Here is a 25,879-nt window from a genome sequence, read left to right as displayed (position 1 = left end):
CATCACCCTCAGATCCCATTGGACAGGCTTGGCTTTGGGCTTAAGTTAGCTGGCTAACAAAGAAATCCTTCTTTGTGGAATAGCTCCACCCTCTAACTGACCCTTTGCATTGGGCACAGTGACATTATGGTCATGTTGTTGCTGTAGAATATCTGTATCTGTATTTATTATAAAATATCTTTCTGTATTTATTTATTACTGTATTCGGCTGCAGTGTGTGCACCCAACTTTCAGTCTGATTGTGTATATTGTTTAAGACACATGTAGATCATTCACAATGTGAAGCTTTAGACACCAGTGTGAAGAGACTGGGAAAAATCAGTTAAGATCCAAGGCAAATTTTATTTAGAAAGGCAAATTTACACCACTTACATAAATACTAAACGCCAAACCAGTTCACAGTATGTATACAGTATTCACACAGATGTTTGGCATTCCCTTAATTACATACTTCATTTGAAAATAATATTCCTTCAGGTACAGATTGCAGTGTCTAGCTAAGAACAATAAACAATGACTAAAAGTCAATCAAGCTCCTGGTGGTTCACAAGTAAGCCACGACTGTCCAGTCTCTACTAGACAGCCAACACTAAGTGTAATTACTAGTAACAGTATCACAAGCATTTTAAATTACAGTTTAACTCCCTTAAGCACTCAATTGGGTCATCATTCATACAAAATCAAACATTCAGTGGTTTCATGGTACACATTTTCTTGAATGAAGCACACACAACTTGGCACGTTGCTTGTTTCAAGCTTTTCACTGAGGGCTTACGAAAAAAAAAAAAGAAGAGTGGAACAGATTGTATCGACTGCGACCAAATCCAGTTCTAGTGGCTCAAAAATGGTCCGATTTCATGAATTGCTAATCATTAAGGAATGCTTTTAAGGAGCAATCAGTCATTTTCACCTTAAATTCTTCTTATACTGACACCTTGTGCCTAGGATGCGTCACCAATTCTGTACTCCCTGGAGTGGGAAATGGTTGGCTCATGTACTACAAACAGTTAAATGTTTCATGTCATGTGACCTGTACTTTATACATAACATGAAATTAATTATTGTAAAATGACGTATTGCTCCTTTAAATTAAAATCTATTTTGAAAATGCTTTCACAAAAAGGCCTCTTTTGTGAACAGTACGAACTTGTTCCAAGAATGTTGTGGATTGGTAAAAAGTGGCACCAAATACAAGACGTTCTTCAAAAAGAAATCAACGAGTTTATCTTACAGCACAGATAAATCAACCTGTCGTTTCCTGTGAATCCATTTGGCACAATACATAGTCATCGTCTTTGCTGTTCATTAAAATTGTTCCTAGAGCGCACACAACAATGACCAGAGAACATGTCAGAGGTAAATTACAGTACCAGTGTTGTCCAGACTGGATAGGCAATGCATTGATTGTCGCTTAATTAATTTTGTTGGGGTTTTCTTGCCTGAAAAAAAAAATTTAAATGGTTATAAAATTAATTCCATTTTAATGAATCATAGAACTGCAGACAAATGCCAATCTACTTTGTTAGGGGCGCAAAAAAATGTATTATAATAGGAATGCATAAGAACTGGCTAAAATCAGCAGGATTTTGATATATTTTTCATTTTGGCCAATATGTGCTTCAATTTTATGACATGAATATTAAAGATGTAACCAAACAGATCCTATCAAACAGTATCTCAGTACAGGAGGTCCTCGGGTCACGTCAGTCCCGAGTTACGATGTTTCGTGGTTACGACACATCTCCCGTTTACTGTATAAAGCCTTGTTTCGACTTAAGTGGTTTTGCGTCGTAAACGTTGTAACGTGAACTTCGTGTGTGGTGTGCGCGGCGGAAGAATACACGGTTACGCGGCTCGGGACCGAGGAGGATAGGTGTTAGGATAGGATAAGTGCTTACAGTGTGATATTTACGTACAGTACGTACGTATTTTCCGACTTACACCGAAAATCGGTTTACGACGCAATGTAGGAACGGATCAACGTATATTTAATCATATATTATTGTTCTGCGTTGGCAATCCTATAGCAAAATGCCATAGCATAATCATGCATGACTCAATATGCTCGTTATTGAAATAATGTTAGTTAAATAGGCAATTGATTTCACAGTTTGTGATTTAAAATGGCTGTTTGGCCCAATAATGTTTATACTGTGATTCTGGCTAATAGATGGACTGGAAAAGTATTAGCCGCCTTGTGCCCAGGGTGAGGTGTCTGTTAACACACAGTAGCTTATACAAATATAATTTTTGTTCATCCAAATAATCTGTATGTAATTTTTTTAACAATTATAAATATTTGATCATAATGTTATACCTCAGTTATTACATATGTGCAAACAAAAACATCTACTGGTTTAAACTTTCTGGGGGAATGCCATATTTTTTTTATTCTGCACTGCATTACATTCTCTGTTAAATTACATTTCAGTAGTTTTATTATACAGCTAAAATTAAACGGTTTCAAAAAAAGCAGCTATTTTCTTCACGAATTCAAGGATCATGTACACAATATTTCCCAAAGCACTACTTTATTTTGTGGTATTTCTTTTTTTTTTTTCTGTTTTTGTGCGTGGCATGCCATTTTTATAACCCCAAAGTGCGCCTTGTATACTACGAAAATTACAGCCAGGATGATGTCGTCCAAATGTTTTTCCACTGTGCTTTAATCGTCAATGTGTGTGGTATACCTCCAAGGTTTTGTAGTTCAAATACATGTTACATCCTTGTCATCATCAGGATTGTGGACTGAAAATTCATAGGATAAAATTAGACGAACCATGTTGACACATAGCTATACTGTACACCACAAGCAACAGTATTGGGATTAAGACTTAAGACTGACAGTAATGACTGCTTCTTCGTGCCGGGCTGAGTTGTCTCTTGCACTGTGGGGTTCAGTCACAATGGGAATCATCCTTACTCCTCTTCCAAAGCCTCCAAGAAATCCGCAATACTTTCCACCACGTAGTCGGGCACACAGTCCTTCTTGTCCAGAGACTCACTGTCTTTGTACTCTTGTGCCTGCTCCATGGTCGACACGCCGGTCAGTGTAAGCACGGTGGAAAGGCCACAGTTGGCACCGAAGAGAATGTCAGTCTCCAAACGGTCACCAACCATCAGGGACTGGGCTGGGTCCAGATCGAATTGACTGGAGATGCACTCGAACATGAATCGGCTGGGCTTACCGATTACGATGGCCTTCCTTCCACTAGCTGTCTCCAGAGCTGCGGTGAGACTCCCTGAACCTGTGCACACGAAAGCAGAGAGCGTCAGCGGTCAAAGCCTGTCCACCATGTTTGCATAAGCCCTGCGCTGACATTTACTGAAACTGCCTTTTGTAGCTGCTGCATGCTCCTGAAAAGCTTGGACAAAAGACAGCCACTCTGCCAGCATCCACCACTGTGAACCACTCACCAATTCAAAATGTGATTCAGTGCCCACTCCAGGACATGGTGCAAGTGTAACACAAATCATGGCAATTTCTCAATAAATATTGCACAAGAGGACAAACATTTGTCTTGGAGCAATGAGGTCAGTGATGATGTACACTCAGATAAACCCAGGTTCACGAGGTTTACTCTACTGACTGGACAAAGGCCTAATCTGAGTTCAACTCCTGTTGCGTGATTCTCACTGAGGCATATAAAGCACCAGTGATAGAAATAGTGAAAATACATCTGCAATTTACTGCCTCTGAGAGCTACTTCCCAAAATATTATTATATGAATATGTAATGAATAAGCTTCCTGCTGCATGATACATTTATGGCAAATTTGATCATACTTCTATTTTAGAAGTGTTTTATCTAGTCAGATAAATGTAATAGTGTCTATCAGGGCTATCTCTCTGTAGTAGACACTGGGGACCAACACTGTAAAATTTCTCAGTTTTATAGTTTCTCCTCATTGTGTATTAGATTTAAAACACGCTGGTGGTTTTATTTACATCCCATTTCTTACATTATGTAGAAATTTGGAAAAAAAAAACTACAAATCATTAAAAGCAGCACTATATATGTTTGTCGCCTGTAGGAAATTCACAACCACCCTGATGGAAATATATAATCGGAAAAAAAAACATGCAAAATAATTTTCTAACAAGGGTCACACTGCATTCCGGTTCTCCAAAATAGATTTATCTTAAGATGACAAGCATACTCACACTGAAGGAGTGTTCAAAGTGAATATGATCAGAACACTGTGATGGAAATGCCTTCATTAACAATCAGCATTGTAAGACCCAGGTATCCTGCCCTACCTGGACTCCCTTTTTTTTTTTTTTTACCTGCTTGTGACTGTAAAATGTAAGGTTGTGTGATGTAGTCTGAAAACGTAGAGCAGAATCTGACAGCTCTTAATGCTGATGCGTTTTTAAGCTTTACAGGGAAACGCACAGCAGCAGAAAAATCATTTCAGCTTTTGTTTTTCATTCCGTATCCCATTTTCTTTCAATTTTACAAATTTTATGTAATGCGGTTTTAACAGGTGATTATATCAGATGTATTAGGAACATGGAAAGCTCCAAAAGCCAGGGCAAAGGGTGTATATTTCAGGACAGGACAGAGAAATGGGTAGAGTTTTATTTGCATTTATACATAACTATTTCTGCAGTCAAATGTTATATGCATTTAGTATATTAGGACAAAGATATACAGCATGGCTGTTGTCATTTATATGTAAAGATAAGTGTATGTTTACCAATTTTATAATATTTCAATGCATGTGTAATATTTTATATATGCATATGCCTTTTACACACACATACATACATAATAACTGAAGTACGACAGACAACTTAAAAAGTGGTCTTAAAAATGCAGCACTGATACTCCCTGCATGTGTAAGGAACCTACCGGGTGTGATTCTCCCTCCACGAAGCGGGTGCCACGGGTCCGGGTCCGTAGCAAGGAACAGACACTCGGAGTCGCGGAGATAGCAGCAGGCCTTCGCGAGCTTCATGAAACTGAATTTCTCGTCGTAGCCCACAAGCACCGCGCGCACGTCCTCCTCGAGCGGACAGTCTGCGATGCTGCTGCAGGACTCGGAGCCCTCTGCTCCAGCGGAGTCCTCCTCCGTCACCACGTCCACCCCCGCGGCCCGGAGCTCCTGCAGCACGCCACTGCCGCCGATGGCGAACACCTTCCCGCGGAGCTGCGCCGTGTCTCGCAGGAAGGCCGCTGAGCAGTACGACGAGCTAAAGATCTCCTCCTCGGCCACGTCGCCGAAGCCGAGGCGCGAGAACTTGGCGGCATAACTGCCGCGCGGTCGCGTGCAGTTGTTGGTGACGAAGAACACGCGCTTGCCGCGCTGCTTGAGCAGCCGCACCGCCTCAGGAGCCCCGCGAATCGCCGCTTCGCCGTTCCAAACCACACCGTCGCAGTCGAACAGAACGTCGCGCTTCGACTCCAGCAGCTCGCGCAGCTCCGCGCCGCGCACTCTGCGGCAACCGCCACCACCGCCGCCGCCAACGGCCATCCTGATCGACGCGAGAGGCAGCGAGCTCGCGCGCGGGCCTATGATGACGGTTACTTAGATTTTAAAAAAATTTAATTTCAGAAATCAACGGTTAAGTCATTCGCATCATTAAACTGAAGAATGAACGGCGCCCAGCTCCGGTCTCTTCACACAGCGTCCGCCAGAGGGGGCGGGTCTCAGGAGATAGCTTTTGCTGACGCTTATTGGTGCAGAGGACGTGGACCCGCCTTCGTCATCAGGCGAACACCAATAAGCTCTGACGAACGGACCCTATAATGGTAATCAATTACTGTGGTAAAATGAACGTTGGCCCCTGCGTCTGAACACGAGAAGGAATTAGAACTAATAATGTGTGTGTGTGTGTGTGTAAAGCCATTTTTAAATATAAAATATAAAAATTATATTTTATATAAAATAAAATGTTTGACTATAATGCTGAATGTGAAAAATATTTCATTATAAAACAATGATTGCAAACACAAATGTTATAACCACTAAAACAAAACAATAGCACAACAACAATAATAAATAATGATGATGATGATGGTTAAAATTATTATTATTAAACAACCCTTCTTGCGCTCTCCGCTGTGCTAGGTGGCGACCGCGGATGAAATCGAGAACAGAAAACCGTTGGACACCACAGAATGAAATCACGGGTCTTGCCCAAACCGCAGCATAGTGCACTAAAAACTGAGTCAAAACTAGTGCACTATCCTTAGAAGCTCATTCATTTGGTTAGTGAACGGAGCCTAGAAATGTGCGATTGTTCACGCGCCCATGTCGCCCTCACAGCGGAGAAACTACAGTACACAACTTGATCTGACTGTAGCTGGTTTTGATGGAATATTATGAGAAAAAGTCTAATAAAGCTCTTAGTGGAGAGTTGGAAATCATACAGACACAGATTTGTACCGTGGATGATTTTAAATCTTCGAAGAAATGAGAGGTTAGTATTATTTGACACTTTACTGACTGATATTTTAGACAGCTTGATTTCAGGAACATGGTTTAGTAGAGAGTGGAATACAGCCACACCATTGGAACATTTCTGTGGTTAATTGAAAACGTGTCTTAAACTATAGTAATAAGAGCTCCTAAGAACTTCTGACCTAAAAGTAAAAAAGACAATTTCCTAAGAATGTTTACTTATGTGTTTATTTTAGGGTGACCAGACGTCCTCTTTTACCCGGACATGTGCTCTTTTTTAAACTTAAAATATGTCCGGGCGGAATTTCACAAACGTAGAACTTCGAGAAGTTTCGTTCACAAACCAGTCCCGCCCTCCCCTACTCCGATTGGTTCGCTTGACTGAGAAGGGGGCGTGGTGAAGTAGCCTAAAAATCTTCTGATTGGACGGTCTGACTGTAGAGCTACAGTTAACCTTCTCTGTAAACATTTAATTGGTCAGTCTGCACGTCAGTAGTCCTTGTTTACGTCAGGTAAAGCTCATGTACCTACCCTCATCTCGAGCAACTATGCCGAAACATAAATGTAAGTTCTCGGATTAATTAAAAAAGAAATTCCCATGTTTTGTGTAACAAATAAAGGTGTAAAGGACCTAAAAGCACACATAGGTTCAGCTAAGCATACAACGGCTGCGAGGGGCGTAACCTCACTCCAACACCCCCAATGTGACATATATATACTAAACCTGCAATTTAACTTCATATGCAGAAAGTAATCATTCAAATGAAAATCCATTTCCAACTAAGTATGTGCATTATACACCCTACCCACCTGTTGTAGTCTCTTCATTGGTGTTATTTTTCCTCTCCTAGAACCCTCCGCCATGTGAGTGATCATTCCAAAGACAAACTTATTGAAGATGGAGAGGTAATCAAGACCCTCACATGTCTTTTTACGGGTCTGCTGAGGAATGACTGGAGAAAACACACTGAGCATCTTCACCTGCTCCCAACCACCTCCCAGGAGAAATACCTCAGGGCTCAGAATGATTTGACAGGGACAATAAAAGTGTCCCCCTGTTCTACAATGCTGGACACGCTGGGTTTCTGTATTGAGAGACAGGCCAGCACGCTTCCATCAGCAGGAACTGGAGTCTTTGTTACAGAAGGACATGTGCCAAAAGGTGTAACTGTAGCAATGTATCCAGGTACATAACCCTCACCAGACTTACGCTTTAGACAAATATGGGTCACCTCTGGATAGTTAATCAGTTTTACACTCACTATATTTCCAAAAGTTAGACAGGTTTTTTAAGGGGCACCCATTGCTGACAGGCATTCAAATAAATGTGCATTTACAATTTGTATGATCTCCATGGAAAGCATGAAACAAAATGGGATGCTCTGGAGCAATTGCATACAACAATTTAATACAACAGTTAACATGGTCAGTGCCAAGCATGGGTTAGAGGCTTCAACCTGCAGCTCCATTATCCTGCATGTGTGATAGTTACACCACTGTGCCACCCAATTCATGTCATATTCTCAACAATTATCTATGATTTTTTTTACACAATTCCTCTGTTTACTACATTGAGAAGTATCATACACAACCTCTATTGCTAGGACATTTCTGAAACAAATAAGTCTGATTCTCTACCAGTCACACAGCTCCAGGGACCTGGAGGTTGTGGGTTCGATTCCCACTCCGGGTGACAGTCTGTGAGGAGTGTGGTGTGTTCTCCCTGTGTCCGCGTGGGTTTCCTCCGGGTGCTCCGGTATCCTCCCACAGTCCAAAAACACATGTTGGTAGGTGGATTGGCGACTAAAAAGTTTCCATAGGTGTGAGTGTGTCTGTGTTGCCCTGTGAAGGACTGGCGCCCAATGTGTATTCCTGCCTTGCGCCCAATGATTCCAGGTAGGCTCTGGACGCACCACGACCCTGAACTGGATAAGCGCTTACAGATAATGAATGAGTGTTTCAATAAGCTTCATGTCATAAAAAGGCACTTAAACTAATGGGTCTAATGAAATGTTGTATATTCTCATGATACTATTAGAGTTCAACTTTAAGAATTTACTGATAAGGCAGTTTTTCTGTCTTCACAGGCACGGTGTATCAGGCAGATGAGCCTATTCTCATCCAGTCCATAAGAAACCCTTTTGTTTTTAGATGTATAGATGGTGTTTTGATAGACGGCAATGATAAAGGACTGTCCAAGCTGGTGTTTCGGTGAGTATGACCTCTCTTTGTTGGGCCTCCAGTTTCCATTTAGGGAGTTGGGAGCAGGAGTGTGGAGGTTGTTGTATTAAACAATTTGTCATTTAAAATGTGCAAAAATCAGGGACCACCTGTGGGTCCAAAGCCTACCCAGAATCATTGGGCACAAGGCAGGAACACACCCTGGAGGGGGTGCTAGTCCTTCGCAGGGTGACACACTCATACATTCACTAACACCTAGGGACACGTTTTTTGTCACCAATTCACCTGCCAATGTGTGATTTTGGACTGTGGGAGGAAACTGGAGCACCCGGAGGAAACCCATGCGGACACAGGGAGAACACACCACACTCCTCAAAGACAGTCACCCGGAGGAAACCCACGCAGACACAGGGAAAACACACCACACTCCTCACAGACAGTCACCCGGAGGAAACCCACGCAGACACAGGGAGAACACACCACACTCCTCACAGACAGTCACCCGGAGGAAACCCACGCAGACACAGGGAGAACACACCGCACTCCTCACAGGCAGTCACCCGGAGGAAACCCACGCAGACACAGGGAGAACACCAACTCCTTACCAACAGTGACCTGGAGCATAATATAGTTAATATAGTTTATTTTAGTACTGTGAAGGAGAGCAGCCATTATTTTCAGGAGACACACTTTTGGTTTTCAAAGTAATCTACAGGAATATTCACCCACACCACCAAATTTCAGTCCTAGAAGTTGGGTGGAGATTGAATGTGAATGTAAAAGAATTCTGAGGTCAACCAAATTTCTGAATTAGTTACACCCCAGATTAGGTTTGGTCTGATCAAACTAAGGTGGTGTATTACTCCGACTTGGTTGTGAATAAATTAATGGCTATATTTTTGGAGCTAATCTGGAGAATGGTGAAATTCAGAATTTCTTTGTTCTGTCTCCTAGGTCATGCAGTGGACGGGACAGACTTGGTCCATTCAGGCTGAGTGACAGCTCATGGCTAACGCTTCATCCAGAGAATCCTCTAGCAGTGGGGCAGTATGTCAACAATTGCTCCAATGGCAAGTGATTTCATGTATGGTCACTTAACCTGTGATATATTTGAAGATAATGCAGATGTGCTGCATTATGTGCTCAGACAGGAAGCACAAAGTTAACAGAAAAATGTGACAACGGACACCAATTTTCAGCTTCATCTCAGTAATCCCTAGCTGTAGCATGCATAGTGAAAACAGCTGCCTATTGGTTTCTACTAATACACACAGTGGTGCCACTGCCACAAAGCTCCAGAATCTCAGGTTCCTGGGCTCAGACCTGGCCTTGGGTGGCTGTCTGTGAGAAGTTCTGTGTGTTCTTCCCGTGTCTGTGTGGATTTCCCCTGGGTTTCCTTTCACAATCCGAAAGCACACGCTAATAGATCGATTAGCTGTGAGACTTTCCCCACTTGTGTGAGTGAATGAGTAAGACTCTGATGGTTCCTGCCTTGCACTCAACTGTATAGGCTCTGGACTCCCTGTGATGATGAAAATGGTTACAGAAAATAAAGGGGTATTTTATGATACACACTTAAAAACAATGGCTCTACAAGTGTTCTTTATTAAAGGAAAAGGTAGTGTATAGAACCCTGAACATAATTAAAATGTTCTTTGCATCATGAAAGGGTCATTAAAATTGATGGAGAAGTGGTTCTATATAGTACCTTTTAGAACAGGGTTCTCTTTGGCACCAAAAATGGTTCTTGGTGTCATATACCATGCAAATGTTCTTAAAGTGTCCAGGGTTCTATATAGAACCATTTATTTTAATAAGGACCCTTGTAGAACTACAGTTTTTAAATGTGTATATTTAAGGTATTGGTGACATTTTGCAACATTTTGTCTTAGTCACTATGTTCTCTCATTTCCCCCTAGAAAAAACTGCCAACGTCTGTTACCAGGAATTTGATGTCCCTGATGAATTTCCTCTAGAGCTTCGTCAGTATCTTCCCAATGTTACTTACAGGCCACACATACAAAGGCAAGGCATACATCGTATTTAAAATGAACTAAAACCATTTGATATTTGATGTTCTGCCCAGTAACTGCTGATGCTCATCTATATTTGTGGTGCTGTTAATTGGCTTAATTAGTTTTTTTCTATTCTTTTTCAGACCACTGCGGTGTGTTGTCCTAGTGTCATTAAGGGACATTAACAGGGGTGAAGAGCTGTTCTCCAACTACTATACCATTGTGCACTAATCTGATAATGTAACAGTGTTTTATATGGTTATGTATTGTATAAACATGAAATAAAGCCAAGTAATCGATGTTGGTTCTGGAAGATTTTTAAAGATCATTAAGCTCCTAACAGTTTAAGGAGAATGGGATGTTAATTTTCATGTTTTTTTTTACTGTTTTACTTTTTTACTGATGAATAACAAGTGGATTCAAATATAATAATTATGTTAAAAGGAAATTGGAAATTCTATTTTTCACAATGTTAGCATATATAAAGATGCAAACAGTCAATTTTTGGGATGCTTTCCAAGTCTGAGTTGTTCACAGTGGTGGTGATAGGAACGAGACATGCAGAGTGTTTAATGCCTCTGAAAGCTTCTTCATAGTAGTGGACAAATCCATTGCCTGATGTTGGATTCACAATAGTTACAATTTTAGGATAAAACAGTTTTCAATCTCTTCATGGAATAAGGACATATGTTCTCAGATTCAACTCTATTTAAAAATAACAATTCTTACAGAAACTCAGAAAATACATGTTCTGAATATTACTTAAAATATTTGTGCTGCAACTGCAATCACTATCAAGAACTGGGGAAAACCCAAGAATTTTGTTAAATAATGTAATATAATAAATTAGGCTTAATGTGACCATGAACCAAATTTATTCATTCATTCATTATCTGTAAGCGCTTATCCAGTTCAGCGTCACAGTGGGTGCAGAGCTTACCTGGAATCATTGGGCGCAAGGCAGGAATACACCCTGGAGGGGGCACCAGTCCTTCACAGGGCAACACACACACACTTTTGAGTCACCAATCTACCTACCAACATGTGTTTTTGGGAGGAAACCGGTGCACCTGGAGGAAACCCACATGGACACAGGGAGAACACACCACACTCCTCACAGACAGTCACCCGGAGCGGGAATCGAACCCACAACCTCCAGGCCCCTGGAGCTGTGTGACTGCGACACTATCTGCTGGCAATGACACTGACAATTCAGATTTTTAAGGAGCAATATACACCAATCAACCATAACATTATGACCACCTTTGTTTCTACATTCATTGTCCATTCTCTCAGCTACACTGACCATACAGGAGCACACAGAGACAACATTAGTTTCTACTGGACCCAAAAAGCCCCAGAATCCTTCTGTCTAATAAGCTCCGTCACCAGAGACCAGAGTAAAATGAAAGAAAATGTTGGTGTTCCATTTGAAAGCTGGAGACAGCTTAGAGCCCAACAGAACAAGATGGATTCTGAGGAACAGGTAATTTCTGAAAAATAATAAAAGTATAGACAAGCATGTATAGATTAAAAGCAAAAACTCTGGGGTTTGTGTTTTCAGTGAAGCAAGTGAGGAAGTAGAATTGTTTCTAAAGCTAACTTCAGCCTCACCTATTTAACAAACAGGAAATTCAAATAAGCTGGCGAATAACATAAGTATAACAATATTAGCCTTGTAAACCGACCCATTTATAGTGGAACTAAATGTATGAATACAAAATTTGTCAATAAGTAAACATCTAACTGGCGGCACGGTGGTGCAGCAGGTAGTGTTGCAGTCACACAGCTCCAGGGACCTGGAGGTTGTGTGTTCAATTCCCGCTCCAGGTGACTGTCTGTGAGGAGTTGGTGTGTTCTCCCTGTGTCCGCGTAGGTTTCCTCCGGGTGCTCAGGTTTACTCCCACAGTCCAAAAACACGTTGGTAGGTGGATTGGCGACTCAAAAGTGTCCGTAGGCATGAGTGAATGTGTGTGTCTGTGTTGCCCTGTAAAGGATTGGTGCCCCCTCCAGGGTGTATTCCCACCTTGCGGCCAATGATTGCAGGTAGGCTCTGGACCTACTGCGACCCTGAAGTGCTTACAGATAATGAATGAATAAACAGCTAACTTCTAAAATGACATTTAAGGTGGAAATGAGTATTTAAGAAGGAAGATATCAGCCTCAGCTATTTTTCAGGTGAATATAAATGGCCAAATATGCTTTTAACAAACAAAACCAGCAGCAGATCATTCACCTTTTACTTTTCAGTAGGTCAATGTTTTAGTGAAATAATGTACACTTGTGTGTAAATAGGTAAATTATGGCATATACTATGAGCAATGTAGTCCAAATTTCCTGAACTAGTCTTGCACTCATTCCAGTGCATTGTTTTCCTCCAATGGCCTAATGGTTAGAGGACCAGACTTGGTATCAGAAGGTTGCCGGTTCATACCCAAGACAGGCAGGAACATCCACAGTACGCCCCCCTCTCTGCATGTGTGTTCATAGTCCCTAGTGCACTAGTGTGTATGTTTTCATTGCCACAGGTGTTAAATGCGGAAGACACATTATGTTGTACAATGGCAAATAATTGTATATTATTATTACTTGGTTTTAAAAGCTCTGTGTCAGTCTTACAATATTCTTTTAATGGAAAATTTACAAAATGTATATTTTGGAACTCAATTAAAACATTCCTGTCATATCTAGTTAAAGAGGCCTACAGGACAACGGCAACTGAATATAACCTCTATGGAAAGTATAAATATATCTGAAAGAAAGACATAATAGTTCCAGAACTTTATTCCTGGATCTGTTTGCCAGTCATTTAATTATAACAGAAAATACAAAATAAAAACCAACAAAACAGAAAGTGTCTATGTACAAATATTATGAATGATAAAATTTCTTTTGAATAGTAATTGCTGTTTGATTGTCTATTTAACACTATCATTTCTTTACACCAAAATAAGTGTCGAAGAAATTTTTACTGTAATGCTTAGTTTCCCCCCCAGCACAAAAAGTGAATGCATGGAGAAAAGAGAAAAAACAAAGAAAAAAAAAAAAAAAAAAAAGAAAAACTAACCAAAACAAGGTTATCCTCATAAGGATGGTTTTCTTAAATTTACATTAAAAGTTTTGCCCTGGAAGCAAATGACCATCACTACATTTACAACAATTTTAAGCTAGTACTTTTCATACAAACTTTGGACATAAGTTACTTCACCAACACAATTTCCTAAAGCTCTGTTCAATCCTTGGAGGGACAGGAAAAATTAATTGCACAACCTACAGGACTCAGATCTGAGAATATTGTTTAAGTGTATTAAACAAAGTGTATCAATACACATCCTTCAAGTATGTAATGAAAAACAAAAACAATGGAGAATTCTGGCCTCAGGTACAGGAAACGATTTTACATAGCATGAGCCATACTCAGGTCATCTCTCTCACCAGCCTTTAAATTTCTCAAAAAGGACCTCTCAAGTCTCATAAAACAGCACAAAATAGTCTTTTTCCCTCCCAACGAGGCCATTGTCTTTGTGTTTTTTTTCCAGGTAGATTTAAACATGCACGTTTTTTAATAAGCAACAAGTGTTAAGGCAACACTGCAAAAAGGGCCTTGCCTTAACCAGCAAACATTCTTTCTCTCAGACAAGTTCAGTAAACCCCCCAGAACATAATACTGTACATTCAACTACTTCACTAATTAATCTGTGAAGACTGGTGCGTAGGGACGCTCTACCGGGTCTGCACGGACCACAGGAAGCCCGGGAACATGCAGACCCCAAAAGCGCTAGGCTGGCAGTGGAGGACAGCTTAGCTTCACGCGCCATGTACTGAACATCAAACACACTACACCCACTTGCAGTTTTAAGTGAATAAATAAATAAATAACTCTCTTCTTAAGCAAATCTGTCATAAAGCAAAACCAATAAAAAATAATAAAAAAGGAAAAAACAAAATATATATGTATATAATATATATCAGCTAAACATTAAAGCAAGTAAAGGCATTTCTGTGGAATACTTAAAAGTTACAGACTCAAAAGCACAGATTTTAAAGTTTTTAAATTCAAGTCTGTTTGCCAAGGAAGAGAAAGTGGGAAGGTTATGTTGGTGTCTGTACATATTTACAAATTATTGCCATATGAGAGTACGTAAGTTCACGGAGGAAAGCCATATTGAGGTAAATATACTTGATCATGTCAATAAGGGATATGAAGAACAAAGCTGGGAACCTTCACCAAACAAGGGCTAAAAGGGTACTCTCCATCTGAAAACAATCAGGTCTTAGTGTAAACCAAACCAGTTACAAAGTCACTCAAACATTCTTACTTGAAAATGCAATCTCTCAGATTCACAGGTTCAAGTAAGGTCATAAATAACCATGTCCAAGTTGAAATCACTGTAATAAATGCATAGATAAATTTAGGTTAGCCTCTTCCCTTCATGGACCATTTGGATGTAGAGTTGAATATTCCGTCTTGAGAGGTACAATAAACGCAAACAAGCACCTGGGACCTTCAGTACCACTTCTAGAAACAACTGGCAATAAAAACAAGAGGGTCTGTTGGGGGAGACACGAAGTTGTCAATGTGAATATATACAAAACTGGCTGTTAAGATGTGAACTTTTTTTTGTTGTTGTTTTTGTTTTTTTAAACAAACAAACATCCCAAATAATGTCTGCAACTACTTAAGCTTGCCTAAAAAAAAAAAAAAAAAAAAAAAAAAACCCATGCAAACCATTATACTTCAAATAAAGAATCACTCTAGTGAACAAAACAGGGGGCAGAACTGATAACAGTTGAACACATTGAAACATAGAAAAGGACATGTGCCAGTAAAACATCACAATTCTTCTTGTTTACACAAAAGGACCTCAGAATACAGCTAAGGTTTGCTTCGTAATGACCAAAGTGCAGTCCAATGGTCTTTACAGCAATAAATACCCCCCAAAACCAACATTTGACTCCAAAAAAATGCAAAAGGGAGTATATAAAGAGCACAAATAAATAAAAAAAACTTTCAAAAGGGTGTGTAGCACACAATGTTGCAGTGTTTTCCTTCTGTCCGATGAATGAAAAGATCTACTGAAGCATTCAAATATGAAGGGAAAAAAGGGTAATTACCAATCTTTTATAGAAATCTACAAATCTTTGTTGCATCTACAATAAAGCTCGATTGACCATATAAAAGGGTTTTCTTATGAACTGCAGTATTTTACTTGTCAAAGCAGAGTGACTAAATCCTTAACTGCAGAGCCACTTCAATGCATGACTATGATTAAAACTGCCCAGAGCCTGTGAATCTTAAAACAGAGAAGTGTTCTTTTAGTGTGCACATCCTCTCCATTTACACAACACAACGTTTTTGCACTGCATGAAAACATTTCCAAATATATTTTAATACTTGGAAATAATTTCACCTTACATAAAAACTATGAGTCAGGAGTAGGTACCGGTCAACACAGCTGAGTACCAACAGACTTATCGCCAGAGACCTTGTCAACTGTGAAAATGGTGTAGAAGTGTGTGAGAGACATTTCAGTGACTTTTCTGGCAACTACCGACACAGAGTGAAAGTCCAGACCTTCCACTCCTATCCCAAGTTCAGCTTCCACAGTATTCGGACAGGATACATGACACTTTCCAAAATATTCCGGACTGAAAATAAATGGCTGTATTAACTCTTGAGAACTCAAGATTAAGGTCTATACAATAAGACATCACTGATGTCAGAGTAAAAAAAGGTATCTGTACATATATACACGCACATGTACATAATTAATAAACAAAAACAACAAAAAGTAGTAATTAAATTTCCAGTGAGCTGCTATGTACATGGTTCGATTGCAAGCAGGTCCCATCAAACCGGAGGGAGTCGTTTTTGTTTTGTGAGCGGTCACTCGGACTGCAGCGCCGTGTGCTGATGTAGTGTGTGGCTCCCCATGTAGCTGCTGGCCTCGCTGGCCGAAAGGCTGCCAAAGTCAGTGACAGAAACTGCCATTTTGGCACTAGTGATGTGGTGCGTGCGGCCTTCAAAGTCCACGCCCATGCTGCGGCTGCCCACAGCCACCTCGTTCAGAAAGGGCTCAGACAGGCCCATCTTCAGCCTCTTTGCTGGCGGCCTGTCACAGTCTTCACTGCACACATTGAGCTGCCCGAGGTCAGAATGGTAGAAGCCAGAGTCCAGCAGATTGAGGCAGTCACCGTCTCCGTTGCCGGAGAAGCCAAGGGGCTCATCGTGGCCCAGGGGTCCACGGTGGAGCCCTTCCAGAGAAGAGAAGTTGTAGGAGTCCAAACAGCTCACGTCTCCAGGGTTACATACAGATGCCACGCTGCTGGTTAATGCTATGGAGAGGGAAAGAATAATTAGGTAAATTTGTCATTCTTTGTTACTACTAAAGGCCCAGGTTCAATATATTTTATGTTAAATGTACACAAATTACAACTACAAGGACAACTACCACAATAAATACATCTTTTCATCTTTGTGTAATTTCCTTTGAGTTTTCATCCTATGGCACATCATAGTTCTCTGTGCATTTTTAACCACATAATAAAACCAAAATCCTGCCCTTAATGCTTTCTATTGCATTTTGTCAGTTTCCTGAGTGTTACACAACGCTTTTCTTTTACAATGAATGACATGAACATACTGAATTATTGTGCCCTCAAGCAATGACAGCTAATCGATGGCAACAACTAATCACTGAACACCTAGCTACTATGCCTTTGGGAACTTAACATTAGGAAATTGTCAAACTTTCGCCTAAGTATTCTTTTAAAGCACACTCAAAAACGTCCAACAAGATATTAGAATTAGAGTGACAATTGCCAAAACAGCAGGATGAACATACCAGACAGGTCACTGGCAGTAATGGAGTTCAAGATGTTGAGCTGCTGGTCAGCTGAGGGCTCTATCCTGCCACTGCTGCTAGAGCAGACAGAGCCTGAGCCATCCACAAGTCCTTCTGCTTCATCTACCAGACGATCCATCAGGTCCCTGCAGAGCCAGATTACAACACACATTGTACTTCTGGTTTCTCTCAAGTGAATTAGTTTTTGCTAGTTGCCTTAATTCCTTAAAATGTATCTGGCGTAACACTTACGTTACACCAGGGTAGCTGCTGTACTTCTTTTTCCCAAAGCGATTTTGTTGAACAAAGAAGTCGAAGCGTTCTGACTTTTTCCACATGTAGTAAAAGGCAACGCATTCAGCCACAGTCCTCGTGTTCACCTTAAAGACAACATATAAAGTAGCAATTTATGATTTCAATTATATACATATAAAAAAAAATTCACCAATCCAATCCCTAAACACGGTTTTGTATTCACTGATGAAATTGTCTTACTTTGTGCTTCTGAATGAGGTGGAAGTTCTTCTCATATAATAGAAGAGCATGTTCAAAATTTCTACATTCTTCTTCAGACCACGGGACCATTTCATCTAAAGAAAGAACTTAAGTGAGTTCCATTTTATAACTGTACCAAACACAGCTTGCAATTACTTAACAATGTGTGTGCCAAAATACCGTTTGATTTTTCATTGCTGCGATTCCGTTCGAGAGCGTCCCGGACATTATAGTTACACTTAACAAGCTCGTACAAGGCCTGCATGGAATAAAAACATAAATTAAAACCCATTTGCAGCTTGTGATACAACACAATGTAGGAAAGAATACTACAGTTTTACAACAGATTTCTTGCACATGCATATGTCAAAGACTTATATAATTTCTTGACATTTTAATGTACCAAATAAAATAAGCCAAATTTACCTGTTCATTATCTCTAACAAGTCCCTCTCCATCTCCCTCTCCTGGTCCATCAGTGCCTGACAGAGTTGCTTCTAGCAAGAAGTCTTTCACTTTTGACTCTGGTAACACACCCGGTTGCCAAAGTAACTGATCATCTTCATCATAAACTGCAGATTGAATGAAATCATGTTAAAACAATGCAATAACAGCACTGACAATTTTATATTAATCAAGACAATTTCCCAAAATATGAATGACCAATATCTGTGGTTTGATATTTTATTTCACAACATGTAACTTACCCTTCTCATGATCATTATAGCAGGTAAGGGAGGGAATTTCAGCTTGGTACTGAGATCCAACCATGATTTCCTAAAAAGTAATAATATTTAACACACCAAGATACAACTTGAAAACAAAGCATATATTTTAAAATACCACTAATGACAAAAAACCTTAATATTAATCTTTAGCAAGCTACTTCTTTACTCCTACATGTACAAAATCTCAATCTTAAAATGAAACTTAAACACCTAGGCCTCACCTTTCTTGAGTCCTCAGTGTTCAGACCATCTTCCTCACCTTCAGACTCTTTGTCTCCATCATAGATAGTGTTGGCTACAATAGAAGTCACAGACAGGCACCATTGATTTGATTTTGTATTCAGCAGCTAAACATTTTGGAAAAATTCTGGAAAATCGTGCAATTAATTTTTCAAGAGGCCTTTTCAATAGGTTTATAAAAGACAACAAATGCAGGCTCTGAGAAATGTTGGTCTTTAGCTTTCCCTTTTTATTTAGTAGAGTGCAAAGAAACGCTAAAGCATATTTATTTTGGGAGCATAGGTCCAAAATTTAAATAATTGTGAGTATTATATTCATCCCTTAAGCATTAAATGCTTAAAATATTTAATGAAATTAGCCACTCTATGTTGGTTAGTGGGTCAACTACGCCAAATTCTGTGCAACAACAGTTACGGCAATGTTGACTGGCTTCTGAGAGCTATAGAAATCCAGTTTAAAATGATCAGCAGTTTAGCAAAAAACAGGAAATCTTATAAACAGCAGGGGAATACCTCTACCCAACTACTGACAGCTGCACCATAGAGCTGTTTGTTTGCCTAAACAAAAAAGTAGACATGATTTACGTAAAATTACCATTTAACTTTAAAATAAGAATGTAAAGTCAAACAGGGAGGCCATTTTCTCTTGAATTTCTGTAACTTTGATTTTAGAAACAAATCTATCAAATATGTGCTCTGTCACCTTCTTGCAGCTACGTACCCTGAAAATTCTCACAGGCACAGATGACAGCCAAGATTCAAATTTCAGTCAAAGCCATTTTTTTTTTTCAATAATATTTCTTTTGCATATCGATAAAACAAATTCTTAATTATACTGCTTTAAGCACAATACTAGAACACTTTATATTTAATAAAAAAAACATTTATATAACATTAAAAGCTAAAGAATAGTCTCCACACACTAGAAATTAGATACCAATTGTTCCAAATGACAAACAAAACGAAAAGTCCCTACACCCACCCCTATATACTGGCTTTTTAAAATGTATCACTGTTGATATTACCTTTTAACTTATCACAAATATTTATAATATTTTTATGTATTACAGCTTGTAAAATTCTATTTTAAATGATATATTACTTTATTATTTATCAATTTCCTGTAACCACTACAGACTTTTAATGTTTCAGTGATGATGATGATGAGGTAAGAAACAATTGATGTCATTTTATGCTATAGCCGATCTGTATAAAGGAACAATATGTGCATGGACTTTCCAGACTTAAATTACTCTCTAAATAATTTCTCTGTAATATTGGCATGTTACTACAGTTTGCATGCTAATGATATCTATATGTATTTAAAAAAAATTACAGGTAAAAGTGACTTAATTTAAAAACCATTTTTCCTACTTGAAATTATTTTGTACTTTATGATTATGTAAGAAAAAGAAAATCACTATGCACCAACATTCTTCTCTTAACTGATGCACAAGTGACTCTTAATTAGGACTGGACAATAAATCAATTTCAGTATATTTCACAATATCAAGTGTCAATTTTTTTTAACACATTTTCAACATTTCAATACACAGTTACATCAACTGTCACTCAAGTTCATTACCGGGTGCTGCAGTCGGTTCAATATTTTTTTTAATTAACTTTAAAATTAATATAGAGAAAGTCAAGAGGTTAATGTTTGATGGTGATGTCGTGTTTCTTGTTTTTTCTTGATAGTTTTTCTGTGGCTTTTATATTGTTCATATTAATTTCTGCATTATATCCTATTGACCAAAATTAAGAAACATATTTTGATATAAATTCTAGCCTTAATGTTTCCTAAACGAATAATGACAAAATCTCCTATTCAGCTAAATTTGCCATTTCAAAACTTACAGCGAAGGGTTCTGGGGAAGAAATCAGTGGTTTCATGTGAGGTCACAGATGGTGTGAGATCATCAGCAGAAGACTGGGTTTCTTCATCATCTCCAGACAGTAAGTCCTTAGCAATTTCCTCCTGTCCAAAGAAAATGTATTTGTTTTTAGAAAGAGCAAAATACTTTAATGAACATTATTTTGGTCCTAAATTACAAAATTGTGTCATATTTACACGCAATTATTCTGAAAAATTTTACGCATTTTAAGATTTTCAAATGAAAGTATATATTCAAATGTAACTTACCTTGTCTAATGTCATGTCAGGTAACTCATCAGTAAGTTCCACAGAGGAACTGTCCACACTCGAACCGCCTACAGTGCTGACTGATGGCTCATACCTATACAAGGCCAACAGCTCCTCCAATGGCATGTTCCCCTCCTGATTTGATTCATTGTAGGGATGCATGACAAAATCAAAATTAAATTAGGATGGTCAGATGTGTTTCGATAACATATACTAGCACTAGCCAACTGTTTCTATTTGTCTAATGTTCCATATATTCAAATAACTGATATTTAATTAGCCGTTTATTGCACTACTACGTTAAAATGTCTGCGTTTAACAATATTTTACTTAATTTGTGTCCCTCTACAAACAAATGTTACAAGATTTCTCTGTAGAGATAACTCGGGTAGTTACAACGACCATATTGGTGCATGCCTCTAGACAAATGGAATAATATTTTTTTCTAAATTAAGATAATAAGAAATCACCAAAATAAGGCAAGCATTACCTTCTCCAGATCTGCAATCTCCGAACTCCTGTTTGATTCTCCTTCCCGCATCTCTTCTTCCTCTAAAGTGTGCTCATCGTCATAATCATGGACCAACATGTCTGCTGTTGGGTCAAAGTCGTGATCCTCTGATGACAAAGAGCCAACTGCAAAGGATACAATATATTGCTTTAAAAAAATCCCCAGTTATTTAACAAAATCAACAAAGATACATAAATATTAGGGCTGAACGATTAATCTTTTTAATACTGAAATGTTCAAAATGCAAGAACGTGTCTTGCAATATTTATATATCTTATATTTTAAGGGGGAAATTTTAACCTAATAATGCAGTGGTGAAGTTGCTGTTGGGCACACTAGATTCAGCATTCAAGCCTCAAGTCCGAAAAAATTGATGTGCCGGTCTTCTTGGAGCTTAATTTATAGAAGATAAAACACATTTAAATTATATTTGAAATATTGTACAAAAATGGCAAGTAAATGGTTCTCAATTCGTTCAGCCATAACACATTTTCATATAGACAATTAATAGACATGTAATAGAAAATTAATACTGAGTAATCCATCATATTAACATACACCAATCGGCCATAACAAAAGTCTTGTTTCCACATTCATGGTCAACTTAAACTCCACTTACCCTAAACATGCATTATGTCTTTCTACAATTACTGTCTGTTGCCCATAGGTAGCTATGCATAAATTGTAAGCCTTATTTAAAAGTTTTATAAATGATCAGTACTCGCACAGAGCAGATATTTATGTTGTTGATCATTCTCAACAGTGCAATGACAGAAGTATAATCTGTGTGTGTTAGTGTGCTACTCTGTACAAGAGCAGGAGTGCTAGAATTTTTTTTTTTAGTTAGAATCACTTTATTGGCCCCTGTGCTTGAACACAGTAATTTGTTCTCTGCATTTAACACAACTCGTGCAGTAAAACACATTTTACACACACGTTAACACTCAGGGGCAGTGAACACACATTCCTGGAGCAGTGGGCAGCTGTGGCTAGGGAAGCAGTTGGGGGTTAGTTACAAGCCCAGTTCCCTAGCCACCGGGCCATGGCTGTCCATGCAATTCAGTGTTACTGCTACACACGGAATAGTCAGTGATTCAAAAACATTAATCCAAAACCATTCTAGGGGCACTTTATGACACTGATGCAGGACTAAAGGATGATTAGCACAAAACTGCAGCAACGAGTTACTCTCTCTAATTTCCAGTCGCTCTATCTGTTCAAGGCAAGTAGCTCTAATAGTGTGGACAGTGAATGGATAGTGTTAGAAAATTCCAGCATCACTGCTGTATCTGATCCACTTGTACTAGCTCAACACTAACACCAGCACAACATGTCCCTGCAATGCTGAGAATGATACACCACTTAAACAATCTCTGCTCTAATTATTCAAGTAAACCATGGACATACAATTGGAGCTGATGAAAATGACAATGTTTGTGGAAACCATAAGTTGGCTTTTAAATTTTATGGCTGATCAATATGAATCCCAAGGTATAGTTTACAGAATATACAGATAGATATAAGACTGATAAAACATACTGTAGCAGAAAATGTGAGGCAAACGGCTGTAAGTATGTATACATACAACTTTGAACTAGCTTAAAGAATTTGAGGTGAGTCTCATTTACCTGGACTTGTACTTCCCAAGGAAGCCTGAAACAAGAAAGTGACATGTCAGATTACAAAAACTACACAAACTCATACTCAAACTTTGCTAAAACAGAAGTATTAGGCAATATATCATGCTGAAATAAAAAAAGAAAAGAATAAAAAGGGACATCGGCATTCTAGGGGAAAAAACGTTTTATGGGAGACAAAAGTTACATATTGTGACTTGAAGTGAAAAACTAGTCTGCAAGTTCAATTAAATAACATTTCAACAACATTTACGGCTACAGAGTTGTCTATCGATGTGTGGAACTCGAACTCTCAACTAAAACGATAACTGTTACAGCTCGGTGTACACAGGAGGTTCAGACAAACTGGTTCGCTGTAGCTGTCTATCATATCCTCAGTCAATTTTATCTGGCGGACTACCGCGACTTTCTTTCAGTGAACGCTGCGTTATCCTGCTGTAGTAGAGTAAAAACGACGTTATTTTTTTAATAAAACCGCGCTCAACTAAAACTGTAAAATCTAAATTTCAGACTCAAATAACCGAATTTAGTTCCTGACGTTCCGTGTGTCAAACAGACATAATTAAACAGGATAAAATAAGACTGTTCTTGTATAAATAGCTCATTTAAAACCCTTCATTTGATGAAATTTCAGTGAACCGGAGCTCGGCGGAGCTGCTGAGAGAACTGCCGCCCGGCCTAAAGCCGACGATACGAAAGCCGAGCGGGGTTTAATCGCTCTTTTTACCGTCAAACGCAGTCCTTTCCCAAAATAAACGCGCATTTCTCGTATATAAGAACTTCATCGTTCTAAACCCGCCGAAACATTTCGCCCAGCTCCAGAAAGAGATGAGAAAACAACGTTAAAGGTGCGTCAACTGCTCCGTCTTTTTCCAATCTTACCTCCGCCATATTGATACCTCTCCGATACTAAACGGGCTTTACGCTAGAACCCGGATTGAGGCGGCGGACCAATAGGATGAGAGTATTCTCGTGCTCGATGCTGATTGGCTACCAACCTTGACTCAAGGTTGATTCTTTTAAATGAATCGACACAGTGGACGCAACAGTAAGAGATGACCCTTTCGGTTCTCAAACGAATCTCCAGGCGGCAATTTTAAATGTAAATATATATATATATATATATATATATATATATATATGAGTTTAAATTATGAGTTTAAATTATTATTTTACTGATGTTGTTTAGCGTATTACATAATGGTCATTAGTATTTAGGTACAATGTTGCTGACTATTGGTGGAGACAAAGAAATTATGATCCACAAGACCCCATGCAAAATCAAGTTTTTTTTTATTTTTTATTTTATTTTTTTTTATGTCAGAATAACATGTTTATATGATAGAAATACCACATGCGAACTAAACAGTTAATGCCAGGGTATTCTTCATTTTGAAACTGCATCAAATCAGGGTAGCACAGTGGCGTACCAGGTAATGTAACTGTCACACAGATCCAGGGACCTGGAGTTGTGTTTGAGTCCTCAGACTGTCTGTGAGGAGTTTGGTGTGTTCTCCCAGTATCCGCGTGGGTTTTGTCCAGGTGAGTGTGTCACCCAGCGAAGAAGTGGTGACCCCTCCAGGGTATATCCCCACCTTGCATCCAGCTGCTACGGGTAGGCACCAGACCCGCCGGAGCCTGAACTTGATAAGCAGTTACAGACGAATGAATGAATGAATGAATATTTCCAAATCATTCATATCAACTATAGACGAGAGACGTTTGAGCTGCAGGCAAACGGACAGGTTGATGAACATAGTGATGTTTACGTATATATTGAGAAACCTTTATTTATTTATTTATTTTATAACAAATAAAGACAAATAGTTACGCCTAGGACTTTTAAAGTATTAGGGGAATGTTTCTTGGAAAGTATGTCTATAATAATAATAATAATAATAATAAAGATTAGTCTATGACCAGAAAAGAGGCTTTAATAAATTTAAACAAAGTATGCAAATTAATTATACTTTAACTAATTTTAAAATTCTCTTAAATGGTACAAAGCTATTTTTAACATGCATTTAAAATACTGTCAAACTTTGTCAGTCTTTGAAACACATCATTTTCTAAATAAAAATTCTAATCTGTTGCTTTGACTCCTTTTTGTGTTAACAAGACTTTTTAAATGATTTTCACTAGAATGAAAACCGAGTATGAGGCTGTGTCTGAAATCGCTCCCTATTCAGTGGATCATTTCAGACACAGCCTGAGTCTGCTCTTCACTTTCGTTAAAGAGTTGATTAAAAGAGTCGACTCGTTAGGGACGACACAGCGAAATAAAGTAACGGCTCTCAGCAGCCAGCGGTTAGCAGTGCAAGCTAACTTTTCTAACTTTTATAATTCTATGTTATTAAAAGGTTTAGTCAGTGTAAAACTGTACATTTAGATCGATAATTTGAAATAGACTCCTTACAGGCATTAAAATATTTTCATGCTTCTGAACATTGTGAACAAAGTTTCATGCCAGATGAATGATTTTGTTTACGTCTCAGCAACTGTGCAGCAGAAGTCTTTCCCCTAACTCTGCCATATATGGTGCAATATTATGGAAGCAAATCTGTCTCATCAGATTTTGAAATATTACCACCTTTTAATTTGTAGCACTGAATTTTTTTTGCACTGAAATTATGCATCTGAATATAATTGCTCTTGAATAGAACTCGTGAATTTTGAAG

At 38.8% G+C, this 25,879-nt stretch overlaps 3 protein-coding genes across 6 annotated transcripts; 1 reads left to right on the top strand and 2 right to left on the bottom strand.

Moving 5' to 3' along the window:
* Positions 1-335: 335 nt before the first annotated feature.
* On the bottom strand, positions 336-5,664 carry pdxp (pyridoxal (pyridoxine, vitamin B6) phosphatase). Its single transcript, XM_066651655.1, has 2 exons — positions 4,856-5,664; positions 336-3,248 (listed from the first exon to the last, which is right to left on the bottom strand). Exons 1-2 carry the CDS (start codon positions 5,475-5,477, stop codon positions 2,920-2,922), a joined length of 951 nt encoding a protein of 316 aa, XP_066507752.1. The 5' UTR covers positions 5,478-5,664; the 3' UTR covers positions 336-2,919.
* Positions 5,665-6,256: 592 nt separating this feature from the next.
* On the top strand, positions 6,257-10,894 carry setd9 (SET domain containing 9). Its single transcript, XM_066651503.1, has 6 exons — positions 6,257-6,426; positions 7,259-7,593; positions 8,495-8,618; positions 9,543-9,658; positions 10,508-10,613; positions 10,747-10,894. The coding sequence occupies exons 1-6, from the start codon at positions 6,329-6,331 to the stop codon at positions 10,832-10,834; spliced, it is 867 nt and encodes a 288-aa protein (XP_066507600.1). The 5' UTR covers positions 6,257-6,328; the 3' UTR covers positions 10,835-10,894.
* A 2,500-nt stretch (positions 10,895-13,394) lies between these two features.
* Positions 13,395-24,174, bottom strand: mier3a (mesoderm induction early response 1, family member 3 a). Of its 4 annotated transcripts, none has more exons than XM_066651355.1 (14): positions 24,084-24,167; positions 23,193-23,217; positions 21,865-21,957; positions 21,544-21,689; positions 21,054-21,188; positions 20,768-20,888; positions 18,893-18,966; positions 18,651-18,720; positions 18,370-18,515; positions 18,124-18,202; positions 17,944-18,038; positions 17,701-17,828; positions 17,449-17,594; positions 13,395-16,939 (listed from the first exon to the last, which is right to left on the bottom strand). In XM_066651355.1, the coding sequence occupies exons 4-14, from the start codon at positions 21,640-21,642 to the stop codon at positions 16,491-16,493; spliced, it is 1,542 nt and encodes a 513-aa protein (XP_066507452.1). In that variant the 5' UTR covers positions 21,643-21,689; positions 21,865-21,957; positions 23,193-23,217; positions 24,084-24,167; the 3' UTR covers positions 13,395-16,490. The 4 variants fall into 4 exon arrangements, with proteins under 4 accessions (XP_066507452.1, XP_066507451.1, XP_066507450.1 ...); XM_066651354.1 differs by lacking the exon at positions 24,084-24,167 and adding an exon at positions 23,929-24,042; XM_066651353.1 differs by lacking the exon at positions 21,865-21,957 and having other exon boundaries at positions 24,084-24,174.
* Between the last annotated feature and the right edge of the window lie 1,705 nt (positions 24,175-25,879).

Source organism: Hoplias malabaricus, chromosome 18 (assembly GCF_029633855.1).
Source record: "Hoplias malabaricus isolate fHopMal1 chromosome 18, fHopMal1.hap1, whole genome shotgun sequence".
NCBI lineage: Eukaryota > Metazoa > Chordata > Actinopteri > Characiformes > Erythrinidae > Hoplias > Hoplias malabaricus.
This window is presented reverse-complemented; position numbering and strand designations above follow the sequence as displayed.